This window comes from Oncorhynchus mykiss, chromosome 26 (assembly GCF_013265735.2).
Source record: "Oncorhynchus mykiss isolate Arlee chromosome 26, USDA_OmykA_1.1, whole genome shotgun sequence".
NCBI lineage: Eukaryota > Metazoa > Chordata > Actinopteri > Salmoniformes > Salmonidae > Oncorhynchus > Oncorhynchus mykiss.
The window spans coordinates 49,936,747-49,964,387 of NC_048590.1; the positions used below are offsets into that span (position 1 = coordinate 49,936,747).

General features: G+C 44.2%; 3 protein-coding genes across 6 annotated transcripts in view; all 3 read left to right on the plus strand.

The window, feature by feature from the left end:
• The first annotated feature begins 1,324 nt into the window (after positions 1-1,324).
• On the plus strand, positions 1,325-3,852 carry LOC118944495 (GDP-fucose transporter 1-like). 3 transcript variants are annotated; one of them, XM_036964119.1, is made up of 3 exons: positions 1,325-1,425; positions 1,886-2,394; positions 2,675-3,852. In XM_036964119.1, exons 2-3 carry the CDS (start codon positions 1,917-1,919, stop codon positions 3,244-3,246), a joined length of 1,050 nt encoding a protein of 349 aa, XP_036820014.1. In that variant the 5' UTR covers positions 1,325-1,425; positions 1,886-1,916; the 3' UTR covers positions 3,247-3,852. The 3 variants fall into 3 exon arrangements, with proteins under 3 accessions (XP_036820014.1, XP_036820015.1, XP_036820013.1); XM_036964120.1 differs by lacking the exon at positions 1,325-1,425 and adding an exon at positions 1,545-1,791; XM_036964118.1 differs by lacking the exon at positions 1,325-1,425 and having other exon boundaries at positions 1,545-2,394.
• Positions 3,853-12,049: 8,197 nt separating this feature from the next.
• On the plus strand, positions 12,050-14,485 carry LOC118944431 (vegetative cell wall protein gp1-like). The gene is made up of 3 exons (XM_036963633.1): positions 12,050-12,119; positions 13,886-14,108; positions 14,155-14,485. Exons 1-3 carry the CDS (start codon positions 12,050-12,052, stop codon positions 14,483-14,485), a joined length of 624 nt encoding a protein of 207 aa, XP_036819528.1.
• LOC110517837 (cryptochrome-2-like) overlaps positions 12,412-27,641 on the plus strand; it is a 16,350-nt gene continuing 1,120 nt past the window's right edge. The window contains exons 1-5 of one of the 2 annotated variants that reach the window (XM_036964503.1): positions 12,425-12,646; positions 18,642-18,784; positions 24,891-25,075; positions 25,207-25,295; positions 26,508-26,660. In XM_036964503.1, the coding sequence (XP_036820398.1) occupies positions 18,720-18,784; positions 24,891-25,075; positions 25,207-25,295; positions 26,508-26,639 (471 nt within the window). In that variant the 5' untranslated portion in view covers positions 12,425-12,646; positions 18,642-18,719 and the 3' untranslated portion in view covers positions 26,640-26,660. Of the gene's footprint in view, positions 12,647-18,641; positions 18,785-24,890; positions 25,076-25,206; positions 25,296-26,507; positions 26,661-27,641 lie in introns of both variants that reach the window. The other variant, XM_036964504.1, reaches the window with a different exon arrangement.

Genomic DNA, 27,641 nt, shown 5'->3' on the forward strand with positions numbered 1-27,641 from the left:
AAAAATGGTCTCCGCTAGTTCATCTGATAATGGACCTCTTCGCCAGATAGCGAAAATCACATATTTCACATGCTAAATAATGGTAATGTAATAATGTATGTGATACTGTACTGTACATAAAGCAATACCTAGCGACTTCATCAAGATGTTCAGATCTCTTGGCATAGCGGCTAAGGTGCTGAGTTGACAGTCGCAGTAGCCTGGTTTGAGGCTCTGTTGGGACTACCCCTGAATTCTCCACATCGGTCTCAGAAGTAGGATGGCGCCCACGAGTTGATCGGAGATACATGAGAGACTTGGTATAGAAGCGAGTGGACACGCTCGTTCTCCCGAAGGAAGGGGGTAGGGTAAGGACTTTCTTAACCCAACACCTGGGTAGTTGTTGTGGAATTGTTCGATTACATGTTAGATATTGCTGCACTGTCGGAACTAGCAGCACAAGCATTTCGCTACACTCGCATTAACATGTACTAACCATGTGTATGTGACCAATTCAATTTGATTTGATTCAACCTCTTAGAGGTTTGGATCTCCTGACGGAGGGTTGGGGCCACACCCCATTGTGTTATAATTAGGTGAGAGTTTTATTAATACCATTATTCAATATCAACGGGTAATATTTCATTAGGCTTTTTTAAATCTGGAAATATTGTGGTTTTAGCGTTTTCGTCAAGCAAGCATCAACATATGTTTTATAGCTGTAATGGGCAATCATTTGATAAATTATTTTCCTGTATTTGATTTACTGTAGATATGGATTGATACCATATTTAGTAATGAAGTAGTTGTTTACTTGTTAGTCTGTAATAATCTGTTGTAACTAATTACTGATGTTCTACCTTATCACGTCTCCCAGGGTTGAATGTTATGGTTAAAGTTGATAGCAGACTGGATTCGAGGACACGCTGATAATGTATCCGTCAGTCTGTGACACTGTGTGATTCCGTAGCAGTTGATGTTGTGACTTCAAGCTCCCTTACAAGCCTCTCGGGCTGGTGTTTACAGAACATTCGGTGCTATTGTGAAGAGGCATAGACATTTTCTCTGATTCTGGAGGCGTCTCCCTGAATTGTTGCATTAGATCGACTTTATCTGTTAACCTGGAATTCCCGTAACAATAGCCTACTGGGTTTATGTGTGTGGATGAAGTGAATGACCATAGGGCGAGGCATGAATGACAGAGATTTGGGTGAGTGAGCTCCCCATACCTGGACTAGGCTGTAGTATAGAGAGACACAGGTGTCTCTGTCACACTGGTGGAAAATCAGGAAAAGCAAGAAAGGGGTGTTTCAACCCGGACCTGTGGGAGGAGTAAACTAGACGAGAAATATTGATGATTCGTTTACTTCCTCGTTCCTCGTGCTATAGTGGCAAAAGTCACGTCTCCAGCTGGTGAACATTTTAAAGATATTGACGGCAACTAAGGTAAGGCATTATTGAGATGGGAATCGTAATATTGTAGAGACAAATATAGAGAAATCAGTAACTCATCATTATTTAAAAGGTGTCTGAATGTGATCTAGGAATGTGGGCCTATTGATATTGATGGGCTGCTACATGTGTCATAAACATATCCGGTCATTCTGATAGTATTGTTCAGTCGATATTAGGCTACACTCTGTCTGACTGAACTCACATGTGCATATTGCGTTCGGGCTTCAAGTTGAATTGTTTCTCATTGCAGGATTAATGTAGCACTGTCTCTTTAAAAAAAAAAGTACCTCATATTGTCCAGGAAGTTGTCACGTAATCGGAGGACGGCGTTCATTGTTTGTATCCGATAGGTCGAAGGTAATAGGTATACTGTTACTTTGTAGCAGAGTGTTGCAATTATCTTACTTTAACCTATTCTATATCCTTCCTCCATGATTTCAATCATGAACAGGGTGCAGTTGAAACGCTCGAACATCTTGAGAATGGCTCTAGCAGGCTCGGACTCCATGGAAGAAGGAAAAGGCGAGACGTTTCTACTTAAAGCCATCAAAATAGGTGGTGTGGTCGTACTTTATTGGTTCATTTCAATAACCATGGTGTTCTTAAATAACTACTTGCTAGACAGTAAAGATTTGGACGCGCCGCTATTTGTGACATTTTACCAGTGCCTTGTGACTGTCGGACTGTGCTATGGCATGCACTTGCTATCCCACTTATGTCCGGGTGTCATCGACTTCCCCTCCGTCAAGTTCGACCTAAAGGTATGCCGGGAGGTTCTACCCCTGTCCATCGTGTTCATTGGAATGATAACCTTCAACAACTTGTGCCTGAAGCATGTAGGGGTGGCCTTCTACACTGTCGGCAGGTCACTCAGCACAGTCTTCAACGTTCTACTCTCCTACGTGATCCTCAAGCAAACGACGTCCTTCTACGCCATCCTGTGTTGTGGAATTATTCTAGGTAGGTGGTAATAATAACTAACCTATATCTGGCCTAATGCAAGTACTTTGACTTTCTAGAAAGTTCTCATGTCTAAGGCATATACCCAAGCCAGGCTGGTTAGACAATGTCCTTCCTCCCAGGTAACCTATAATAAGTAACCTCACGCTTCTCTATAATTGCACCACAGGTTAATACATTCCTACATGGGCCACACCTGTATTGGCCATATATTGAACATAAGGTATTGCTGCTAAAGGACCATGTGAATGCTTCTTTCTTTGTCTGTCCCTCCCATCAGGTGGATTCTGGTTGGGTGTGGACCAGGAAGGTGTGGCGGGCTCCCTGTCGTGGACGGGTGTGTTTTTCGGTGTGCTGGCCAGCGCCTGCGTCTCCCTCAACGCCATCTTCACCAAGCGGGTCATGCCGGCGGTAGACGGAAACATCTGGAAGCTCTCCTTCTACAACAACATCAACGCCTGCATCCTCTTCCTCCCACTCATCCTCGTCTTCGGTGAGGTCGGCCACCTCGTTCATTTCAGCCGCCTGGGTGACCCTACATTCTGGGGCATGATGACGCTGGGCGGCGTGTTCGGTTTCGCCATCGGCTACGTGACGGGCCTCCAAATCAAGTTCACGAGCCCGCTGACGCACAACGTGTCGGGGACGGCCAAGGCCTGCGCTCAGACGGTCATCGCTGTGGTCTATAACCAGTCCAGTAAAAGTTTCCTGTGGTGGACTAGTAACCTGATGGTCCTTGGTGGGTCTTCTGCCTACACCTGGGTCAAAGGCATGGAGATGAAGAAGGTCCATATTCCCCAGGAGGAGTCCAAAGTGAAACTGCTAGGGGAGAAGAGTGATGCCGGGGTATAGTGGGACTAGGATGACCTTCTGCCATGGTGGTGGTGACGGTGACCCGGGGGTATAGCGGGATGAGGATGACCTTCCACCGTGGTGGTGGTGGTGACCCGGGGGTATAGCGGGATGAGGATGACCTTCTGCCATGGTGGTGGTGGTGACGGTGACCCGCTGGTGACAGAAGACAATGTAAACACTAAGGCCTAACCACGGAGTTGTTTCTACAGCGATGTTCTGTTGGAACAGTTGGGCTGTGTGCTGTCAATATGAATGAATGTTACTATAGTAACACAAACAGAGGTGTAGGAAGGCTACGGGGTAATTTTGTTACTCAGTGGGACCTTATTGTTTTATCATTTCCTTAGGTCATTTTGTCCAATTCTGTTATTTATTCAGTGTGTGGGGGGGTCATGAATTATAACCTAAATCATTCCTGTCTCTTCTTTCAGAACATTATTCATATGTCCGTAGGATAGTATCTAAATCAAGTGACTTTCCTGTTAGCCTGTATGTGTCATCAGGAATGTGACGCAAAACTGCAATATGACAGTTTTCTGGCAAGTGGGGCTCTTATGTTGGGTATACAGTTTGCATATGGAGGGTGGAGACCGACTGTAAGGCTACAATAGCTCACCTTAGTTAATAAGTGATTAAGCCAGTGCTGGTTTTATGGACAGCTTTACGTTATATCTTTGAAGCAGTGACACTGTAGGTGATAAAAGTGAAAACCATCAAAGAGATGGTTGATTCTCTCTGGCTTCAGTAGGGGCACTACATTTTGAATAATTGACAACAAAGGATGTAATCTGAACTGTTTATGCCCTGAGATGGAGATTTTCTATGGCTGTTTATTTTGTGTGTTTTGTCTTCAAAGTAACAGATTATAGAAGGAATGTTAAAGATAATGTTAAAGATCATGTCTGTGTTGATGTATTGTCTGTGTCATAAAACTTCAATCATGAAGGAAGACGGTTGGGTAACTGGCCAGGTGGCCTGCGGGAGCATCATCATTATGATGTCATAACTCTCTTGTCTCAGTGCTGGGTTGAGATCCTGCACTCTAAAACACCCTCCTTTCCTAAAGTCCTCTCTGCTTGTCCTCTTCTGTCGTGTCATCATTTCAGACCAATGAGAATAAGGAAATGGGACACGAGAAAAGGAATTTACATAGAAAGACTCAAGGCTGGTGATCTGAGAGATCCTAAAATGTGGGTCTCTCAGATTTCAGGTTTTGCTTCGGCGTCCACTTGATACAAAGTCTGTTTTTCTTCTACATATTATTTGCTCAGGGTTTGTAGTGCGTTGGAAGATACCGTACATGGGGTTTCAAAGCTGGTTAGCCTACGGGTATTCTCCAGATTACGTTTTTAAGAAAAGATACAGATTTATTTTATAAAATATATAGTTATTCAGTGAATGTGACTTATGTGTACTTCAGAAAAATAAATGGACATTCTCTTAATCATAACGTGTTACTCGCCTCTTGTAAATGTGTTATTTTATCTGTATTCATGATCAAGCATAAATCTTCCTTTTTTAAATTTATTTTTTTACACAGAACAATACTTCACTTGCTTATGCCTGAGCAGAAACCTTAGCAGAAATCACCTCTTCTAGGGGTTTGGTCAACTGAGAAGAGCTGAGGTAGTTAATGGTGTCAGACCTACGCAGTTAAACCGATTGGAATCGGTCCGTGAAGACTTGGTCCAGAAACTACTAAACACAAAGCTAACACTAGATGGCACCAGTATAAAGAATGAGTACCTCTGTCAGTCCCTCACACTGGTATGGTCAGAGGGTGCCATCTGGCTGTAGTTAGTTGCCTAAGCAGCATTAGTCCCTCACACTAGTGTCCAAGTACCATCTGGCTGAAGTTGCTTTCTCACGGTCATCCCAACACCCAAGGTTATTTTGGAATGTTGATGGTGGTAGACCTGTCTCTCAATCCCAACACCCAAGGTTATTTTGGAATGTTGATGGTGGTAGACCTGTCTCTCAATCCCAACACCCAAGGTTATTTTGGAATGTTGATGGTGGTAGACCTGTCTCTCAATCCCAACACCCAAGGTTATTTTGGAATGTTGATGGTGGTAGACCTGTCTCTCAATCGCAACACCCAAGGTTATTTTGGAATGTTGATGGTGGTGTGCCTGTCTCTCAATCCCAACACCCAAGGTTATTTTGGAATGTTGATGGTGGTAGACCTGTCTCTCAATCCCAACACCCAAGGTTATTTTGGAATGTTGATGGTGGTGAGTCTGTCTCTCAATCCTAACACCCAAGGTTATTTTGGAATGTTTATGGTGGTGTGCCTGTCTCTCAATCCTAACAGCCGTGGTTATTTTGGAATGTTTATGGTGGTGTGCCTGTCTCTCAATCCTAACAGCCGTGGTTATTTTGGAATGTTTATGGTGGTGTGCCTGTCTCTCAATCCTAACAGCCGTGGTTATTTTGGAATGTTTATGGTGGTGTGCCTGTCTCTCAATCCTAACAGCCGTGGTTATTTTGGAATGTTGATGGTGGTGTGTCTGTGTCTCTCAATCCTAACAGCCGTGGTTATTTTGGAATGTTTATGGTGGTGTGCCTGTCTCAATCCTAACAGCCGTGGTTATTTTGGAATGTTTATGGTGGTGTGCCTGTCTCTCAATCCTAACAGCCGTGGTTATTTTGGAATGTTTATGGTGGTGTGCCTGTCTCTCAATCTTAAAAGCCGTGGTTATTTTGGAATGTTGATGGTGGTGTGCCTGTCTCTCAATCCTAACAGCCGTGGTTATTTTGGACTGTTGATGGTGGTGTGCCTGTCTCTCAATCCTAACAGCCGTGGTTATTTTGGAATGTTTATGGTGGTGTGCTTGTCTCTCAATCCTAACAGCCGTGGTTATTTTGGAATGTTGATGGTGGTGTGCCTGTCTCTCAATCCTAACAGCCGTGGTTATTTTGGAATGTTTATGGTGGTGTGCCTGTCTCAATCCTAACAGCCGTGGTTATTTTGGAATGTTTATGGTGGTGTGCCTGTCTCTCAATCCTAACAGCCGTGGTTATTTTGGAATGTTTATGGTGGTGTGCCTGTCTCTCAATCCTAACAGCCGTGGTTATTTTGGAATGTTTATGGTGGTGTGCCTGTCTCAATCCTAACAGCCGTGGATATTTTGGAATGTTTATGGTGGTGTGCCTGTCTCTCAATCCTAACAGCCGTGGTTATTTTGGACTGTTGATGGTGGTGTGTCTGTCTCAATCCTAACAGCCGTGGTTATTTTGGAATGTTGATGGTGGTGTGCCTGTCTCAATCCTAACAGCCGTGGTTATTTTGGAATGTTTATGGTGGTAGACCTGTCTCTCAATCCTAACAGCCGTGGTTATTTTGGACTGTTGATGATGGTAGACCTGTCTCTCAATCCTAACAGCCGTGGTTATTTTGGAATGTTTATGGTGGTGTGCCTGTCTCAATCCTAACAGCCGTGGTTATTTTGGAATGTTGATGGTGGTGTGCCTGTCTCTCAATCCTAACAGCCGTGGTTATTTTGGAATGTTTATGGTGGTGTGCCTGTCTCTCAATCCTAACAGCCGTGGTTATTTTGGAATGTTGATGGTGGTAGACCTGTCTCTCAATCTTAACAGCCGTGGTTATTTTGGAATGTTTATGGTGGTGTGTCTGTCTCAATCCTAACAGCCGTGGTTATTTTGGAATGTTTATGGTGGTGTGCCTGTCTCAATCCTAACAGCCGTGGTTATTTTGGAATGTTTATGGTGGTAGACCTGTCTCTCAATCCTAACAGCCGTGGTTATTTTGGACTGTTGATGATGGTAGACCTGTCTCTCAATCCTAACAGCCGTGGTTATTTTGGAATGTTTATGGTGGTGTGCCTGTCTCAATCCTAACAGCCGTGGTTATTTTGGAATGTTGATGGTGGTGTGCCTGTCTCTCAATCCTAACAGCCGTGGTTATTTTGGAATGTTTATGGTGGTGTGCCTGTCTCTCAATCCTAACAGCCGTGGTTATTTTGGAATGTTTATGGTGGTGTGCCTGTCTCTCAATCCTAACAGCCGTGGTTATTTTGGAATGTTGATGGTGGTAGACCTGTCTCTCAATCCTAACAGCCGTGGTTATTTTGGAATGTTTATGGTGGTGTGCCTGTCTCTCAATCCTAACAGCCGTGGTTATTTTGGAATGTTTATGGTGGTGTGCCTGTCTCAATCCTAACAGCCGTGGTTATTTTGGAATGTTTATGGTGGTGTGCCTGTCTCAATCCTAACAGCCGTGGTTATTTTGGAATGTTTATGGTGGTGTGCCTGTCTCTCAATCCTAACAGCCGTGGTTATTTTGGAATGTTGATGGTGGTAGACCTGTCTCTCAATCCTAACAGCCGTGGTTATTTTGGACTGTTGATGGTGGTAGACCTGTCTCTCAATCCTAACAGCCGTGGTTATTTTGGACTGTTGATGGTGGTAGACCTGTCTCTCAATCCTAACAGCCGTGGTTATTTTGGACTGTTGATGGTGGTAGACCTGTCTCTCAATCCTAACAGCCGTGGTTATTTTGGAATGTTGATGGTGGTGTGTCTGTCTCAATCCTAACAGCCGTGGTTATTTTGGAATGTTTATGGTGGTGTGCCTGTCTCTCAATCCTAACAGCCGTGGTTATTTTGGAATGTTTATGGTGGTGTGCCTGTCTCTCAATCCTAACAGCCGTGGTTATTTTGGAATGTTTATGGTGGTGTGCCTGTCTCTCAATCCTAACAGCCGTGGTTATTTTGGAATGTTTATGGTGGTGTGCCTGTCTCTCAATCCTAACAGCCGTGGTTATTTTGGAATGTTTATGGTGGTGTGCCTGTCTCTCAATCCTAACAGCCGTGGTTATTTTGGAATGTTTATGGTGGTGTGCCTGTCTCTCAATCCTAACAGCCGTGGTTATTTTGGAATGTTTATGGTGGTGTGCCTGTCTCAATCCTAACAGCCGTGGTTATTTTGGAATGTTTATGGTGGTGTGCCTGTCTCTCAATCCTAACAGCCGTGGTTATTTTGGAATGTTGATGGTGGTGTGTCTGTGTCTCTCAATCCTAACAGCCGTGGTTATTTTGGAATGTTGATGGTGGTGTGCCTGTCTCAATCCTAACAGCCGTGGTTATTTTGGAATGTTTATGGTGGTGTGCCTGTCTCAATCCTAACAGCCGTGGTTATTTTGGAATGTTTATGGTGGTGTGCCTGTCTCTCAATCCTAACAGCCGTGGTTATTTTGGAATGTTTATGGTGGTGTGCCTGTCTCAATCCTAACAGCCGTGGTTATTTTGGAATGTTGATGGTGGTGTGCCTGTCTCTCAACATATCATGTTTACTTGTAGTATTCTCTGCCCTTCTACCCTTCGTGTGTAAGCAGATAATAAATGACTCATGATAACAAAATGGGCAGTGTGGACTGCACCCACGCAGAGGAGATGACATTCCAAAAACTCATTCTGTGAAAGATTGATGAATAGTTCCAATATATTGTGTATAATAATATAATAAGGAGACAACCATGTACCCAATGCCTCTTATACATTTCAGTAAAACTTGAACACTAAAGCCTGCAGATATATTATAACTTCTTGTAAGCATGAGCCTTCAATGTGTTGTAGTAAGGCTTATAACCTACAGTATATGATGTCTCTCTATCAACATTTCAGTTGACCAATTCATTCTTACAATGTGTTCTGCAACATAATGCATTATACCTGTGCAGTATAGGGCTCTGAATAAAAACATATGGAAATATAGCCAGCAGGTAAATTATGGGCTTAAAATACAACAGTTAAGTTCAATATATACATTTATATTGAACAGCTTGCAACAATTTTATTCATGTCCATCTTTTGGGCTACAATTGTATGGAAACCTTTTACCCCCAAGCCAAAAGACTCCTGAACAGCTAATCAAATGGCTACCCAGATGAGTTGCATTGTCCACCACCACCCCCCCACCCCCTCTTTTACGCTGCTGCTACTCTCGAGTTACAGTGCCTTGCGAAAGTATTCGGCCCCCTTGAACTTTGCGACCTTTTGCCACATTTCAGGCTTCAAACATAAAGATATAAAACTGTATTTTTTTGTGAAGAATCAACAACAAGTGGGACACAATCATGAAGTGGAATGACATTTATTGGATATTTCAAACTTTTTTAACAAATCAAAAACTGAAAAATTGGGCGTGCAAAATTATCCAGCCCCCTTAAGTTAATACTTTGTAGCGCCACCATTTGCTGCGATTACAGCTGTAAGTCGCTTGGGGTATGTCTATCAGTTTTGCACATCGAGAGACTGAAATTTTTTCCCATTCCTCCTTGCAAAACAGCTCGAGCTCAGTGAGGTTGGATGGAGAGCATTTGTGAACAGCAGTTTTCAGTTCTTCCCACAGATTCTCGATTGGATTCAGGTCTGGACTTTGACTTGGCCATTCTAACACCTGGATATGTTTATTTTTTAACCATTCCATTCTAGATTTTGCTTTATGTTTTGGATCATTGTCTTGTTGGAAGACAAATCTCCGTCCCAGTCTCAGGTCTTTTGCAGACTCCATCAGGTTTTCTTCCAGAATGGTCCTGTATTTGGCTCCATCCATCTTCCCATCAATTTTAACCATCTTCCCTGTCCCTGCTGAAGAAAAGCAGGCCCAAACCATGATGCTGCCACCACCATGTTTGACAGTGGGTTGGTGTATTCAGCTGTGTTGCTTTTACGCCAAACATAACGTTTTGCATTGTTGCCAAAAAGTTCAATTTTGGTATTATCTGACCCGAGCACCTTCTTCCACATGTTTGGTGTCTCCCAGGTGGCTTGTGGCAAACTTTAAACGACACTTTTTATGGATATCTTTAAGAAATGGCTTTCTTCTTGCCACTCTTCCATAAAGGCCAGATTTGTGCAATATACGACTGATTGTTGTCCTATGGACAGAGTCTCCCACCTCAGCTGTAGATCTCTGCAGTTCATCCAGAGTGATCATGGGCCTCTTGGCTGCATCTCTGATCAGTCTTCTCCTTGTATAAGCTGAAAGTTTAGAGGGACGGCCAGGTCTTGGTAGATTTGCAGTGGTCTGATACTCCTTCCATTTCAATATTATCGCTTGCACAGTGCTCCTTGGGATGTTTAAAGCTTGGGAAATCTTTTTGTATCCAAATCCGGCTTTAAACTTCTTCACAACAGTATCTCGTACCTGCCTGGTGTGTTCCTTGTTCTTCATGATGCTCTCTGCGCTTTTAACGGACCTCTGAGACTATCACAGTGCAGGTGCATTTATACGGAGACTTGATTACACACAGTTGGATTGTATTTATCATCATTAGTCATTTAGGTCAACATTGGATCATTCAGAGATCCTCACTGAACTTCTGGAGAGAGTTTGCTGCACTGAAAGTAAAGGGGCTGAATAATTTTGCACGCCCAATTTTTCAGTTTTTGATTTGTTAAAAAAGTTTGAAATATCCAAGAAATGTCGTTCCACTTCATGATTGTGTCCCACTTGTTGTTGATTCTTCACAGAAAAATACAGTTTTATATCTTTATGTTTGAAGCCTGAAATGTGGCAAAAGGTCACAAAGTTCAAGGGGGCCGAATACTTTCGCAAGGCACTGTATATTATCTATGCATAGTCACTTTAATGATGGGGCTCCTGAGTGGCGCAGCGGTCTAAGGCACTGCATCTCATTGCTAGAGGTGTCACTACAGACACCCTGGCTCAAATCCAGGCTGTATCACAACCCAGCCTGTGATTGAGAGTCCCATAGGGCGGTGCTTAATTGGCCCAGCGTCCAGGTTTGGCTGGTGTAGGCCATCATTGTAAATAAGAATTTGTTATTAACTGACTTGCCAAGTTAAATAAAGGTTCAATTTTTTTTAAATACTATTGAATCATTAGGTCTATATCAGAGTCAGCTTAACTCTTTATTATGGAGAATATCCATAATGTAACTTATCCTCAGCAGTAATTGGTTTTACCCCTCGTTGGTAATTGGCTTTACCCCTCATTGGTAATTGGTTTTACTCCTTGTTGGTAATTGGTTTTACCTCTCGTTGGTAATTGGTTTTACCCCTCGTTGAGTCATTGTTCCAGATTTGTGCGACATGGTAAATAATTTACATAAAACAATGATGCGTTTGCTCCCTTATATAAAGATCTCGGCGGGTGATACACACTGCACAAAACAGGCTGAGAGACAATTTATGCTCGATCTGAAAATGTGGTCGGAGTCACCATATGGATGGTGTGATCAATTGCGGAGCCTCTGGAAGCATGCAGAGGCCAAATTGAGCTCCATACACACATTCATGTGCCTCTCAAATGTTTTACCTACAGTAGGCGCTGCATGGCCAATAGATGTCCGCCGTGCAGCGGTGATATGGCCTCTGCAGAAGTCAGGCCGTTTATACTTCTTACGTTTCTCTGAGCAGAGTTCACTTCACCTCCGTCAGACTGGTCTTCCCTGGCTGCCTGACTCTGCTGATATCCCTGTCACCATCTGATCCTCCTAAAATGAGGCATGACAAAGAATAACCTTGGTGTACATTTATACATTATATTATCCAAGAATAGAATCAATGGTGCAATAATTGAAATCACTGTTTTTCCCAGATCCCAGACTGTAGCTTTAAGCTTAACATGCTGTCCTGTACCTACTGTAGGTCTACCCATCAATTCAAGATAGAACTTTGAATTATTCACTGAATATACTGCAAAAATCACTGAGCTCCATAGACTTCCCTGGCTGTTTTACCCTGCTGGGACCCCTGTCATCATCTGATCCTGCTAAAACATGATGAGCACTAGAAGGCTGAATTCCTGCGGGATGTCTGCGGTCGCGACAGAGATCAGTGCGGCACTGTCAGCATTTTTCATGCTGCAGGCGGGAGCGGGCTGTCAGACAGACGACTTTGGGATGAAAATATTTTTCTTGTCCCACAGATTATTTTGAAAGGGTCCTCTCTGCTTTGTATGCGTTAGCCTACATATTGTATTAAAATCACAGTATTCGCATTTTTCACTCAGAATTCGCTGCTTCAACTTCAGTAACCTACCTCTCCAAGTTTGGCATTAAAGTTCAAGTGCGCCTTTTCATTTTCAATACGTATGGATTACCCATTTATTTGCCTGTAAATCGTCCTCCTAAAGGGTAGGCTGTATCCTATAGGACTCTGCAAAATTTAGCAGGTGTCGCTGTCCTCATTCTCGCTGCCTCCAGTTCAGTAGCCATACCTGGCAGATTAGGTGCACATGTGGGCTCAATTAAATAGAGTAGGCTGGACGGAGAAGCACTGGACAGTTATCTTTACAAGGAAATGTACTTCCTAAATAGGCCTATGATTAGGTTATAATTTACTACATTGCCTAGAAATAGCCCTAAATATTGATCACCCATATTTCTCCGTCTTCCCACTGTTAAAAGGTAGGCTATAAAAATAGCTCAACGGAAAGTGCAAGTATCTGCGTCTCTGCTCTCTTCAATCTACATCTAGTATATTGGCTGTAATAGCCCAGTAATACAATGCAAGGGCCATGTGAGAATCTCTGGTAAGTTAACCTATTTCTTAAGTTATTTTGGCGCATTTTGATATGACCTATATAGGGTGCAAAATTGCTGGGACCGTGACTGGCAAGTGAACTGCGTCACATACGCTTAAAATAACATTATGGGACTGCGGTTTGTTTTGGGACCAGTTCTAGCGGTAGCGGCTGGGAGTTGGACAGAGAACCAGCGGGATTCTTCGCTCAGACCTCTACTGTGCACCATGACAGTGAAGCCTGTAACGTCAGAAGCTGTTTTATTACTGTGTCCGTGTGGGAATAGTAGGGAATTAGCTAGGGAAACTGACAGATCAACAACGTTACTTTGACATACTGACTAATACAACTCACATTGCACTGAAAATATCAACGTCAGAATATCAATCTTCAATCGATTGGCCGATGGTTTCATCGTTTGATTCAGATCTAGTTTGATTGAGGCAAAAAAATAATAGATCATGTAAGCCAACTTTTGGCCAGCTCTCTCTGAATAAACACTAGTTTAGGTTATTTTCTGTTTAAGTTAAACAGCAGTTACCATGTCAGCTATATCACACAACTAAAGTAGACAGTTTCTATTCATTTTAAAACTCGGTGAAAGAGCACAACCCGTACACTGCACTATGCTCGTCTCTACGGTGCTGTCCCAGCTGTCTTTCACACAGCCTGTCAGCCGCTCTGTGGAGTCCAGTCTCTCCAAACAGCCCACCCGACCACTCAGAGACGTCAGCATGGTCCTAAAGCACTCTGTTGGCCTTAATTGGTTCACATTCCAATTATAAAACTGTGCTGGGGGGGTGAAAGTTGTGCACTTGGGAAATATCCATTCTCTCCAAGCCAGTAATGGTTAATGATTTGAGCACTGTAGTTGATTAGACTAAATTATATTGTGAGATTCCCTACTTGTTCATAAGAATGAAGTCATTACTAGAACGGCTGTGAACTAGAACGGCTGTGAACTATCAGGCCTGTATGATTATCCATTATCATTAAAGCAAGTTAAACGAGAACCGGTACTACTTTTCATTTACATTTTTCACACCAAATACAAACATAGGAACAAGAATTTACAGACGCACCCAAACAACGACTACACCTCTGCTCACGCCCCCGTCCCTAGTGCCCCCGTCCCTAGAGCCCCCGTCCCTAGTGCCCTCGTCCCTAGTGCCCCCGTCCCTAGTGCCCCCGTCCCTAGAGCCCCCGTCCCTAGAGCCCCCGTCCCTAGAGCCCCCGTCCCTAGAGCCCCCGTCCCTAGTGCCCCCGTCCCTAGTGCCCCCGTCCCTAGTGCCCCCGTCCCTAGTGCCCCCGTCCCTAGAGCCCCCGTCCCTAGTGCCCCGTCCCTAGTGCCCCCGTCCCTAGTGCCCCCGTCCCTAGTGCCCCCGTCCCTAGTGCCCTCGTCCCTAGTGCCCCCGTCCCTAGTGCCCCCGTCCCTAGTGCCCCCGTCCCTAGTGCCCCCGTCCCTAGTGCCCCGTCCCTAGTGCCCCCGTCCCTAGTGCCCCCGTCCCTAGATCCCCCGTCCCTAGTGTCCTCGTCCCTAGTGCCCCCGTCCCTAGTGCCCCCGTCCCTAGTGCCCCCGTCCCTAGAGCCCCCGTCCCTAGAGCCCCCGTCCCTCGAGCCCCCGTCCCTAGTGCCCCCGTCCCTAGTGCCCCCGTCCCTAGTGCCCCCGTCCCTAGTGCCCCCGTCCCTAGTGCCTGCGTTATTGTTTGCCACATGGCCTTAAATTGTACCGGTTTGTTTTCTCGGTCGTCCACGCTATTTTAATAATAAATCATTACATTTTTTTCATTCTGTTAATGGTGGCGGATTAATTGATTTCCACGTTTCCAAGAGAAGATACCCAACTGGCTGGATGATTATCTCACTACACTCCCACATGTCAAGATGAGAAGAGACCCAACTGGCTGGATGATTATTTCATTACACTCCCACATGTCAAGATGAGAAGAGACCCAACTGGCTGGATGATTATCTCACTACACTCCCACATGTCAAGATGAGAAGAGACCCAACTGGCTGGATGATTATCTCACTACACTCCCACATGTCAAGATGAGAAGAGACCCAACTGGCTGGATGATTATCTCACTACACTCCCACATGTCAAGATGAGAAGAGACCCAACTGGCTGGATGATAATCTCACTACACTCCCACATGTCTTGAAATATGCAGACAGGTGGATGAAACATCACTTTACATTGTAATAATTATGACAGACAATGTTGTAGCTCCGCCCATAATTCTTGGACTATAGCATTCCCAGAACGCATGGATTATTGAATCACTGTTAGTTTTAAGGTATGACACTGCCTTTGTTTATACTGGATGATGCGTACATTTTTGTTACATTTTGTTTAACTAGTTATGCTTCAACTTTCCCTCCATCTTGTGCCAACATCAGTTGTTTTTAAATCTTGGTTCCAATAGTTTATATTTTTTTCTAAGAGATAGTCAGTTGGATCTGCTCTCTGTAAGGCTTACCTATTATATGAACATCCTATTCTGACTCAAATAAGATTTCCCCAAGCTTGCTCTGATCGAATCAACATTTTGTGATATGTAAGTTGCATGTATTTGAAACTATCTGCATTGGTCAGTCCAAAATTACTTTTGAATTCCCTCATGGAAATACATGCATTTCCTGTTACCAAGTTATGTTTTCTATGCCTTTAGTTTTCCATGTGGACCAACCAAGAGTTGTTCCATGTGGTTGTGTTTTTAGGAAGTGATACTGGTTCACGTAGAATATGTTTCATTCTCTTCTATATTATTATAGTGTTCTTAACTAAGAAGTTGATCATGTTCACAGCTTTATCCTTTGAAAATAGACACGAGTTAGCAGAGTTAGCCCATGTCATGTTATAGGTCCTTCTTCTACATGTTGCTTAACATTCTAACTGGTACAGAAGAACATAACATAAACATGTCCGTTGGTAAGGAGGAAACAAACTCTCGTACTGATAAGAACTACACTTCTGTTAAGGTCACATCTGTCACCTTATCCTTCTCATGCAGATTTCTACTGGTAGCCTAAGAAGGACCTCGACACAAGCCTGCGGACACTAAATTCGAGGCTATTCGTAGTACGAGGCCAGCACACAGATGTCTTTCCAAGACCTTTTTAAGGTGAGGAAAGGTCAAATGAATGACCAAATCAGCTAGGATGACACATGTGGTATGTGTAGATAGGCTGAAAAGCACTCAGACAGACACATACACAGATCTCCACATCGCCCGTTTGTCTCATTCGCAGCGCTGCACTTGCTCGCTGAGCTATAGCCTCTCTAACTGCTTTGGCAATGAGTTCACACACCACTTCAATATGTCAGATTGCTTATGATACCCAGATGCAATGGTATTAAACTCTAAATGAAAGGCGGCGCAGGCTGCCTGCTGTAAGTCATGTACACTTTCTAGCCCTCACTGTGCACCTAGGCAACGCCATTAGTGTTCATATGATACACAACCATGTCAGTCCAAATGAGTTGAATTACAAGGCAGTTGTGTTTTCTGTGAACCGCTACCTGGTAACACCCAGACAGACACCACTGTTGCAGTAGTCCGGATCGGGGTTCTGACTCAATAGTTAATGGATACATGTTGGTGATGCTCCTCCTAGTCTAGGTGGGGTTTTTTCAGCATTTTATTCAGACGCATATTTGCATAAAATATTCCGGTACGATCATTGACCTGTTTTTGAAAGGGCATGAATTATGCAAGAGCAGTAACTGGGTGCCTCGGTCGTGTACAGAGCACACACACACACACACACACACACACACACACACACACACACACACACACACACTACACTTCATTACAGTTGTGTGCGGGTACATCAAAGCTGGGACTGAGAGACTGTTTAACAGCTTATAGCTCCAGGCCATCAAACTCTTAAAACAGTCACCACTAGTCTTAGTTACTGTTCTAGCAAACCTGATGGCCGAATGTTAAAGAACGTCTAGAAGCTCGAGAGCACCCATACCTGCTGATCTATAAGTGATGTCTCCGTAATCTAGCATGGGTAGGATGGTCATCTGAATCAGGGTTAGTTTGGCAGCTGGGGTGAAAGGGGAGTGAATTCGATAGAGGGACAAAAGTATATATTTAACTTTAGCCTGCAGCATTGATATGTGCTGAGAGAAGGACAGTGCACCGTCAAGCCATACGCTGAAAGTACTTGTATGAGGTGACTACCTGCTCTAAACCCTCAGAGGTAGTAATAACACCTGTGGGAAGAGGGGCATTCTTCTTACCACACCACATGACCTTTGTTTTGGAGGTGTTCAGAACAAGGTTAAGGGAAGAGAAAGCTTGTTGGACACTAAGAAAGCTTTGTTGTAGAGCATTTAGCACAACATCTGGGGAGGGGCCAGCTGAGTATAAGACTGTATCATCTGCATATAAATGGATGAGAGAGCTTCCTACTGCCTGAGCTATGTTGTTGATGTAAATTGAGAAGAGCGTGGGGCCTAGGATTGAGGCTTGGGGTACTCCCTTGATGACAGACAGTGGCTGAGACAGCCGATTTTCTGACTTTATACACTGCACTCTTTGAGAGAGGTAGTTAGAAGGTAGTTAGAAAACCAGGCCAAAGACCCATCAGAGACACCAATTCTCCTTAGCCTGCCCACAAGAATGGAATCAAAAGCTTTGGCCAAGTCAATAAAAATAGCAGTACAATATTGCTTAGTATAAAGGGCAATGTTGACATCATTGAGGACCTTTAAGTTTGCAGTGACACATCCATAACCTGAGTCGAAACCAGATTGCATACCTGAGAGAATACCATAGACATCAAGAAAGCCAGTCAGTTGATTATTGACAAGTTTTTCCAACACTTTTGTTGAACAGGGCATAATAGAAATAGGCCTATAACAGTTAGGATCAGCTTGATCTCCCCCTTTAAATAAAGGACGAACTGTGGCTGCCTTCCAAGCAATGGGAACCTCCCCAGAAAGGAGAGACAGGCTTGGTGATGATAGGGGCAGCAACCCTAAAGAAGAAAGGGTCTAAACCATCTGACCCAGATGTTTTTTTGGGGTCAAGTTTAAGGAGCTCCTTTAGCACCTCGGACTCAGTGACTGCCTGCAGGGGGAAAGTTTGTAGCGGGGCAGGTGAAAAAGAGGGAAAAGCATCAGTGATAGTCGCATTAGAAGGTGTGGGAGATGAGGAAATGTTATACGGGCAAGGAGGCATGGCTGAGTCAAATAGGAATCCTGACTTAATGAAGTGGTGATTAAAGAGCTCAGCCATGTGCTTCTTGTCAGTAACAACCACATCATCAACATTAAGGAACATGGGCAGCTGTGATGAGGAGGGTTTGTTCTCCAGGTCTTTAACCGTTTTCCAGAACTTCTTGGGGTTAGACCCACAGAGAGAGAACTGCTCCTTAAAGTAACTAACTTTGGCCTTCTGGATAGCTTGAATGCACTTGTTTCTAATTTGCCTGATCGAGAGCCAGTCAGCTTGAGTATGCATGTGCCGAGCCTTTTGCAAAATGCAATTCTTGAGGTGGAGTAACTCTGCAAGATCACGGTCGAACCAGAAGCTGAAACCTGTTTTTAACTCATTTTCTTCATGGGGGCGTGTCTGTTATCAACACCACTGAAAATATCAAAAAAGAAGGTCCAAGCGTCTTCAACAAAGGGTATCCGGCTGATTCTATACCAGTTGACGGAGGCCAGTTCATGAAGGAAGGCTTGCTCATTAGTTTTTTAGCAAGCGTCTATGACAAATCAGGACAGGTCTTTTCACTGAGCAGCCATTACGAACACAGGCTGTAAAACAGTGATCACAAAGGTCATTACAGAAAACACCTGATCTAAGACCACTCTCTACCCCACCACCAAAATGACCCCCGCTTTCCCCTTCCAGGAGTGGAATGTCACCCGGCTGACCTTCGAGTACGACTCAGAGCCCTATGGGACGGAGCGCGACGCCACCATCCTGAAGATGGCACGGGAGTTTGGTGTGGAGACCCACGTCAGAAATTCCCACACACTCTACAAACTGGCCAGGTCAGAGTTAATTTTATCTCCTCATGCCACCACTTAGCACCGCACCACCAGCTTAGTGGCAAAGCTCTGGTTTGAAGTTCCCAATTAGACACAGATCTAGGATCAGCTTACCATCCCCACAACTTAACTGTAACCATTTGGAGGGGAATGCTAGACTGACCTCAGATCAGTGTTTAGGAGCAACTTAATCCACCCGTGCTGTCTGAGGGGCTGCTCTCATCTGATATTAGTTGACTGTTTGTCTGTAGTGGAGCTTTGCACACCTGTATTGGTGGGGCTGGTGATGAGAGGAGATTCAGGCTGATAGTGTGTCTGGTGGAGAGAAGGAAGTGCGAGGGAGAGAAGGAAGTGCGAGGAGGAAGAGTACTATAGGAAATGGTGATGGGGAAGAAATCGATAGTTACAGTGCATTGGGAAAGCATTCAGACCCCTTGACTTTTTCCACATTTTGTTGTGTTACAGTCTTATTCTAAAATAGATCACATCTTTTTTTCCCTCATCAATCTACAGACAATACCCCATAATGACAAAGCAAAAACAGGTTTTAGAAACGGAAATATCACATTTACATAAGTATTCAGACCCTTTACTCAGTACTTTGTTGAAGCACCTTTGGCAGTGATTACAGCATCGAGTCTTCTTGGGTATGATACTACAAGCTTGGCAGACCTGTATTCTGGGAGTTTCTCCCATTCTTCTCTGCAGATCCTCTCAATCTCTGTCAGATTGGATGGGGAGCGTTCCTGCACAGCTATTTTCAGGTCTCTCGAGATGTTAGATAGGCTTCATGTCCGGGCTCTGACTTGGCCACTCAAGGACATTCAGAGACTTGTCCCAAAGCCACTCCTGGGTTGTCTTGGATGTGTGCTTAGGGTAGTTGTCCTGTTGGAAGGTGAACCTTCGCCCCAGTCTGAGGTTCTGAGCAGTCTAGAGCAGGTTTTCGTTAAGGAGCTCTCTGTACTTTTCTCCATTCATCTTTGCCTCGATCCTGACTCGTCTCCCCACAGCATGGTGCTACCACCACCATGCTTCACTGTAGGGATGGTGCCAAGTTTCCTCCAGACATTATGATTCAGGCCAAATAGTTCAATCTTGGTTTCATCAGACCAGAGAATCTTGTTTCTCATGGTCTGAGAGTCTTTAGGTACCTTTTGGCAAACTCCAAGCGGGCCGTCATGTGCCTTTGATTGGTGCAGTGCTGCATAGATGGTTGTCCTTCTGGAAGGTTTCCTATCTCCACAGAGGAACTCTAGAGCTCTGTCAGAGTGACCATCGGGTTCTTGGTCACTTCCCTGACGAAGGCCCTTCTCCTCCAATAGCTCAGTAGGGCCGGGCGGCCAGCTCTAGGAAGAGTCTTCGTTCCAAATTTCTTCCATTTAAGAATAATGGAGGCTACTGTGTTCTTGCTGACCTTCAATGCTGCAGACATGTTTTGGTAGCCTTTCTCAGATCTGTGCCTCGACACAATCCTGTCTTGGAGCTCTACGGATAATTCCTTTGACCTCATGGTGTGGTTTTTGCTCTGACATGCACTGTCAACTGTATGACCTTGTATAGACAGGTATGTGCCTTTCCAAATCATGTCCAATCAATTGAATTTACCACAGGTGAACTCCAATCAAGTGGTAGAAACATCTCCAAGGATGATCAATGGAAACAGAATGCACCTGGCTCAATTTTGAGTCTCATTGCAAAGGGTCTGAATACTTATGTCAATAAGGTATTTCTGTATTTACAATTTTATAAATTTTCAAAAATGTCTAGTAATTTGTTTTCACTTTCATTATGGGGTGTTGTATGTAGAGGATTTGTTTGAATATAATACATTTGAAAGTAACTAGCTATAATGTAACGAGTGCTAGCTAATGCTACCTACAGTACCAGTCAAAAGTTTGGACACATCTACTCATTCCAGGGTTTTTCTTTATTTACATTATTTTTTTTACTATTTTCTACATTGTAGAATAATAGTGAAGAAATCAAAACTATGAAATAACACAAGTAACCAGTTTTTTTGTTTTAAACAAATCCAAATATATTGTAGATTTCCGATTCTTCAAAGTAGCCACCCTTGCATGGCTGAGAGAAAGCCAAGTGTGTGCAAAGCTGTCATCAAGGCTACTTTGAAGAATCTCAAATATAAAATATATTTGGATTTGTATAAAAAAATAAAATAAAAACATGTGTTACTACATGATTCCATATGTGTTATTTCATAGTTGTGATATCTCCACTAGTATTCTGCAATGTAGAAAACAATAAAGAAAAACCCTGGAATGAGTAGCTGTCCAAACTGTTGACTGGAGCTGAATATATTAAACAATGTTTTCTTTGCTACTGTAGGTAGCAGTAGCTAGCGTTGGTCAGCGGTACATTAGCTAGCGTTGGTCAGCGGTACATTAGCTAGCGTTGGTCAGCGGTACATTAGCTAGCGTTGGTCAGCGGTACATTAGCTAGCGTTGGTCAGCGGTACATTAGCTAGCGTTGGTCAGCGGTACATTAGCTAGCGTTGGTCAGCGGTACATTAGCTAGCGTTGGTCAGCGGTACCTGTGCCAAAACTCTGGTGTTTATAATCCTACCGCTTGTTTCCCATCTTAATTGGTAAGCCAGTTTTGTTTCATCACGGCTCTCTCTCGTCTCTCTGCAGCAGACATACAGTGAGCAATATGTTTGGAACATAAAATCTTAGTATTCGAATCGTAATACATATAGAATCGTGAGAATAGCAAAACATATCATAACAGCACTTAAATATCGTGATAGTATCGTGATAATATCGTGAGATCCCTTGGCAATTCCCAGTCCTAATGGGAAAGGCTAGGTTAGATGAGAGAAGATGTAGGGAGAGGGGAAGTTGTACTTCTCTTGTTGACGTGAAGGGAGACCCTGCCCACTGCAACAACAACAACAAAGTCAACCCTCGCGTGACGTCTTTTCTCTTCCCCTGTTGATCCAGAACAAGGGCACACACACACTGTCAATTACACAGTCTCATACCCAGCCTGATAATCTCCCCTTACTGGTTGTGAGAGAGGAAGACACACTACACAACATGTGCTGAGAGGAGCTCTGCAGCAGTCAGCCATGGTGGACAGCATGTGCTGAGGGGAGCTCTGCAGCAGTCAGCCATGGTGGACAGCATGTGCTGAGGGGAGCTCTGCAGCAGTCAGCCATGGTGGACAGCATGTGCTGAGGGGAGCTCTGCAGCAGTCAGCCATGGTGGACAGCGTGTGCTGAGGGGAGCTCTGCAGCAGTCAGCCATGGTGGACAACATGTGCTGAGGGGAGCTCTGCAGCAGTCAGCCATGGTGGACAGCATGTGCTGAGGGGAGCTCTGCAGCAGTCAGCCATGGTGGACAGGATGTGCTGAGGGGAGCTCTGCAGCAGTCAGCTATGGTGGACAGCATGTGCTGAGGGGAGCTCTGCAGCAGTCAGCCATGGTGACAGCATGTGCTGAGGGGAGCTCTGCAGCAGTCAGCCATGGTGGACAGCATGTGCTGAGGGGAGCTCTGCAGCAGTCAGCCATGGTGGACAGCATGTGCTGAGGGGAGCTCTGCAGCAGTCAGCCATGGTGGACAGCATGTGCTGAGGGGAGCTCTGCAGCAGTCAGCCATGGTGGACAGCATGTGCTGAGGGGAGCTCTGCAGCAGTCAGCCATGGTGACAGCATGTGCTGAGGGGAGCTCTGCAGCAGTCAGCCATGGTGGACAGCATGTGCTGAGGGGAGCTCTGCAGCAGTCAGCCATGGTGGACAGGATGTGCTGAGGGGAGCTCTGCAGCAGTCAGCCATGGTGGACAGCATGTGTCTGCCTAGCGCCAGACAAGGCGTCTCTGTCCTGTTAGAGTGATGCCCGGTGTTCCTGCTCTATCTGTCTACAGCACAATATCTTTCAGTCTGTTTTTCTTACTGCAGTAGGACTTCTGAAAAATATTGGTTTAGTCTGAGCTATTCTCTGCTCTGTATATCTCATGACTTCCATTGCTCTCCCTTTCTCATTCTCTGCATTTGAGTCTTTCGCTCTCTCTCTCTTCAGATCTAGCATAAATTGGCTCTTAAGAACTCCAAAGCTTCTCATTTATAGACTGTGTTTAATATAATGGAGAAGGGAGGGGTAGAGCCAGTCTGCATTACTGATACTGTTGTATAAGGGCTGAGGCAGTAAAGGTTGACCCTCCCTCCTCCATTATATTAAACACAGTCTATAACCGTTATAAAGGACAAGGTTTGGAGTTCTTAAGAGCCAATTTATGCTAGATCTGAAAATGTGGTCAGAGGCGCCGTACTATGGATCGTTTGACGCAATGGTGGAGCCTCCGGAGGCATGAAAAGGCCCAATCTAGTTCCATACCACATGCCGTACACCTCCCAAATGTTGTAACAATGTAGAGAGCTCCTGTATAGCTCCGCATTGACATGATTGGTTGACGGTAGGCGAGGGTGGCAGGTCCTGTTTTAACACAAACTCACTTCCTTGACAACATCCTTCACGACAGTTCTGCGCTGCTCAGCAATGCCCAAGAAGTATGAATGCCCTGACTTCTGCAGAGGCCATATCACAGTAAATGCTGCACAGCCATTGAAGACTGTCGTTTTTCAAAAGTGTTTTTTCCTGTTGGCGTCCCAGAACATCAGTCATTCATCACGTATCTTGCAGAAAACCTACAAGCCATCTGAGTCCCCCCAAAACACCTACAATAGTTTACCAGGATTACATTTCCTTGGTAAGCTTTTTCGATGTCCCAGGCACAGCTATTAGTAATCTGAATGTCCTGAATTATGTTGACTTGTAAATGCTGCTACTGCAGCCGTGCCGCTGGGCTAATTAAAAAACTGTGACCTTCAGTGATGCAGACTTGGGTATTAACTGTGATTACACGCTGGCACAGCACATGCTGCATCTGTTGTACTGAGGTAAACAACAAATTGGTTCAAAACGTTTCCCTCTCCTGTGTGTGTGTGTCTGTGTGCACGCTTGATTCCCTTCCCCAAACTTCCTGTCCTCAGAACAGGACTGTCTGTTTACAAAAGGTTCCCTCTGTGTTTCATTATAACCCTTGGATGCCATTGTGGCTCTGTGAAGGAATGGAGACGTTTCCAGGGGCTGAGATGCCAGATGCCAGGAAATACTCTTAAAATGACTTTATCTACTGTACCAGTCAAAAGTATGGGCACACCTACTCATTCCAGGGTTTTCCTTTATTTTTTACTATTTTCTACATTGTAGAATAATTGTGTAGACATCCAAGCTATGAAATAACACATGGAATCATGTAGTAACCAGAAAAGTGTTAAACAAATCAACATTTATTTTTGATTTGAGATTCTTCCAAGTAACCACCCTTTGCCTTGATGACAGCTTTGCACACTCTTGGAATCCTGTCAACCAGCTCAACGAGGGCTTTGCTTTGAAAAAGTTATATCAGCAGTTCAGAGCAATGAAGCAGTACCTCCCATTAATATTCATTATAGCACACTCTTAATAATATATTTTGGTTTGTTTAACACTTTCTTTGGGTACAATGTAGAAAATAGTAAAAATAAAGAACGCCCGAATGAGTAGGTGTCCAGACCTTTGACTGGTACTGTACATTTTGGGGAAGACTGGAACAGACTCTGGTCTGTCCCCCTCCTTACAGGAACATACTCTGGTCTGTCCCCCTCCTTACAGGAACAGACTCTGGTCTGTCCCCCTCCTTACAGGAACAGTCTCTGGTCTGTCCCCCTCCTTACAGGAACAGACTCTGGTCTGTCCCCCTCCTTACAGGAACAGACTCTGGTCTGTCCCCCTCCTTACAGGAACAGACTCTGGTCTGTCCCCCTCCTTATGAATCCAGGATGTGGCCTTTTGTTAAAAAATCTTAGAGGCAAAAACGGATCGGAAAAAAATCTAATTCAGATGAGGGCTTTGCTTTGAAAAAGTTATATCAGCAGTTCAGAGCAATGAAGCAGTACCTCCCATTAATATTCATTATAGCACACTGTAGTAAAACTTCTGCAACGAAAAGTTAAGGTAGTCCCTCCCTGTTTCAGTCCATTTTCTTCCATTTGGTACAGTAACTAATGAATACAACCTGGTTAGTGAACACCTGTGGTTTCTCTGTTCTAGGATCACTGAGATGAACAACGACATGCCCCCGCTGACCTTCAAGTGCTTTCAGGCCATCGTCCACCGGCTGGAGCTGCCCAAGAAGCCCCTCCCCACTGTTACCCGACAACAGATGGACTGCTGCCAGACAGGTATCGCGGCCAATCATGATGAGCGTTACGGAGTGCCCTCCCTCGATGAACTAGGTGAGGGACGTGTGTGTGTGTGTGTGTGTGTGTGTGTGTGTGTGTTGGTATCTCTCATCATCGTCTGCTAGTGATGATAAATCGGTTTGATTTTTAATGGAATTTGACAACAACCAAAAATTATCGGGCAGGTTTTAAGACTCACTGCTTTGGTCCTGCTGCGTGGAGGGGCGGGGAGACTGAGGCACTGGAGAGACTGAACAATCATATGGACAAAAAGGTGAGTCACCTGATCTGGGTGTATCCAGGCCTGGCATAGTGACCAGCCGGCCAAGGTTCCCTGGCCACCTCGATCACAAACACTGAAGATAAAGTTGGTGAGGATGCTTCTTCATGTATTTTTCCTTATTATCAACCTACAGTATGTTTTTGTAGACACACATAGAGACAAGCTAGAAACCTTCTCCTGGAGAGGTGTGTTTTCTGCTCTTGGTCCAATCTAACACCTGATTCTACTAATCAGCTTCTCATGGTGACCTTGATGATGATGATGATGATTAGCTGTGTGTTAGAGCAGGGCTGCAGCAAAGACCTGCACAACCAAAGACTCCCAGAGGAGGGTTAGTTTTCACCACCTAACCAGACCCTCATCTGAGAGTCTATCTCTCTCTATCTGCTCATTACTGGGGTATCTTCAGTAGGAACCAAACAGAACCAAACGGGGAGGGACCTACCTGAATTTGTCCAATACAAACTAGTTCTCATTTTCTATTATTTTTTTTGCCAAAAAAGAGGATTGGTGACCACTTTGTTATTGTTTCAGTTAAGTACTCTAACTGTAATAATGTTGTATCTCTATTTGTTACATGTGTTGAAGAGGGGTTTGTTTGTCTGTGTGTCTGTGTCTGTGTGTGTGTCTGTGTGTGAGCTTTTTTGTGTTTGAGCATTGGTTTAGTCCTAGGTGACTTGGTCATATCTAGATGGGGTACAGCTTTTGTCAAATTGACGTCAAAAGTTTAAATGTTTTGCATTTTAGCTAACCCTTACCCTTTTCCTAACCTTAACCTAATTCTCCTAACCTTAACCTAATTCTCCTAACCTTAACCTAATTCCCCTAACCTTAACCTAATTCTCCTAACCTTAACCTAATTCTCCTAACCTTAACCTAATTCTCCTAACCTTAACCTAATTCTCCTATCCTTAACCTAATTCCCCTAACCTTAACCTAATTCTCCTAACCTTAACCTAATTCTCCTAACCTTAACCTAATTCTCCTATCCTTAACCTAATTCCCCTAACCTTAACCTAATTCTCCTAACCGTAACCTAATTCCCCTAACCTTAACCTAATTCTCCTAACCTTAACCTAATTCTCCTTACCTGCTAGGAAGAGTCAATTTTGACAAAAGCTGTATCCCTTCTGGACAAGCAGGTGTCTGTTAAACCAGGAGCTGGTTTATTAGCGTTATATTTCTATATGTGATGTATTGCAGGTGTTTGAGGAGCTGCTCCTGGATGCAGACTGGAGTGTGAACGCAGGCAGCTGGATGTGGGCTCTCCTGCAGCTCCTTCTTCCAGCAGTTCTTCCACTGCTACTGTCCTGTAGACTTCGGCCGGAGGTCTGACCCCAGCGGAGACTACATTAGGTACACACAGAGCGCACACACAGGCTGTTCAATCCCCACAAGCCCCTCTACAGTAGTGTACTTGACAGATTATCTCGTTGAACACCCGAGCAGAGCTGCCAGGACGTCAGTCAGATTCACCTGGTTGGGAAACTATTTGACGGCTAGATGTTTTTCTATCGGTCGACTGACAGATTGATATGAATTGCTCTGTGTTGCATTGCTCTCCCCTTGAGCTAGTTTATGGTTGTGTAACGTCATGCAATTACATGGCTGGTAGCGTAACAGTCAGCCTTATCCCTCATGCAACATCTAACATCAATGTGTGTGTGTGTCAAGACCCACTTCTCTGATTCAGCCATGTTTTATGTTATTACCAAGGATCTATTCTAAACATAACTCTGGCAGTAACATTATTTTATGTTATTACCAAGGATCTATTCTAAATGTAACTCTGGCAGTAACATTGTTTTATGTTATTACCAAGGATCTATTCTAAAAGTAACTCTGGCAGTAACATTGTTTTATGTTATTACCAAGGATCTATTCTAAAAGTAACTCATTTCATATCTGAACCCAGCCCACTAAACTGTAACTGACCTGCAGTCATTTCACATATGAACCCAGCCCACTAAACTGTAACTAACCTGCAGTCATTTCACATATGAACCCAGCCCACTAAACTGTAACTAACCTGCAGTCAATTTCATTTCTGAACCCAGGCCACTAAACTGTAACTAACCTGCAGTCATTTCATTTCTGAACCTAGGCCACTAAACTGTAACTGACCTGCAGTCATTTCATATCTGAATCCAGGCTACTAAACTGTAACTAACCTGCAGTCATTTCATATCTGAACCCAGGCCACTAAACTGTAACTGACCTGCAGTCATTTCATATCTGAACCCAGGCCACTAAACTGTAACTGACCTGGCTGAGTGTGTTGCATGCTACATCCTAGCCAGCTAACCCAGCGGAGAGCCTTGTGGGTAAAGTGTGTTG

Bases quoted from the DNA above. Each gene is read 5' to 3' on its own strand.
- LOC118944495 (XM_036964118.1), top strand. From the start codon at position 1,866: ATGATTTCAATCATGAACAGGGTGCAGTTGAAACGCTCGAACATCTTG. The intron at 2,395-2,674 runs GTAGGTGGTAAT...CCCTCCCATCAG, and splicing joins GTGTTGTGGAATTATTCTAG to GTGGATTCTGGTTGGGTGTG.
- LOC118944431 (XM_036963633.1), top strand. From the start codon at position 12,050: ATGTCTGCGGTCGCGACAGAGATCAGTGCGGCACTGTCAGCATTTTTC. The intron at 12,120-13,885 runs GTCAGACAGACG...CCCCGTCCCTAG, and splicing joins GCTGCAGGCGGGAGCGGGCT to TGCCCCCGTCCCTAGAGCCC. The intron at 14,109-14,154 runs GTGCCCCCGTCC...CCCCGTCCCTAG, and splicing joins TCCCTAGTGCCCCGTCCCTA to TGCCCTCGTCCCTAGTGCCC.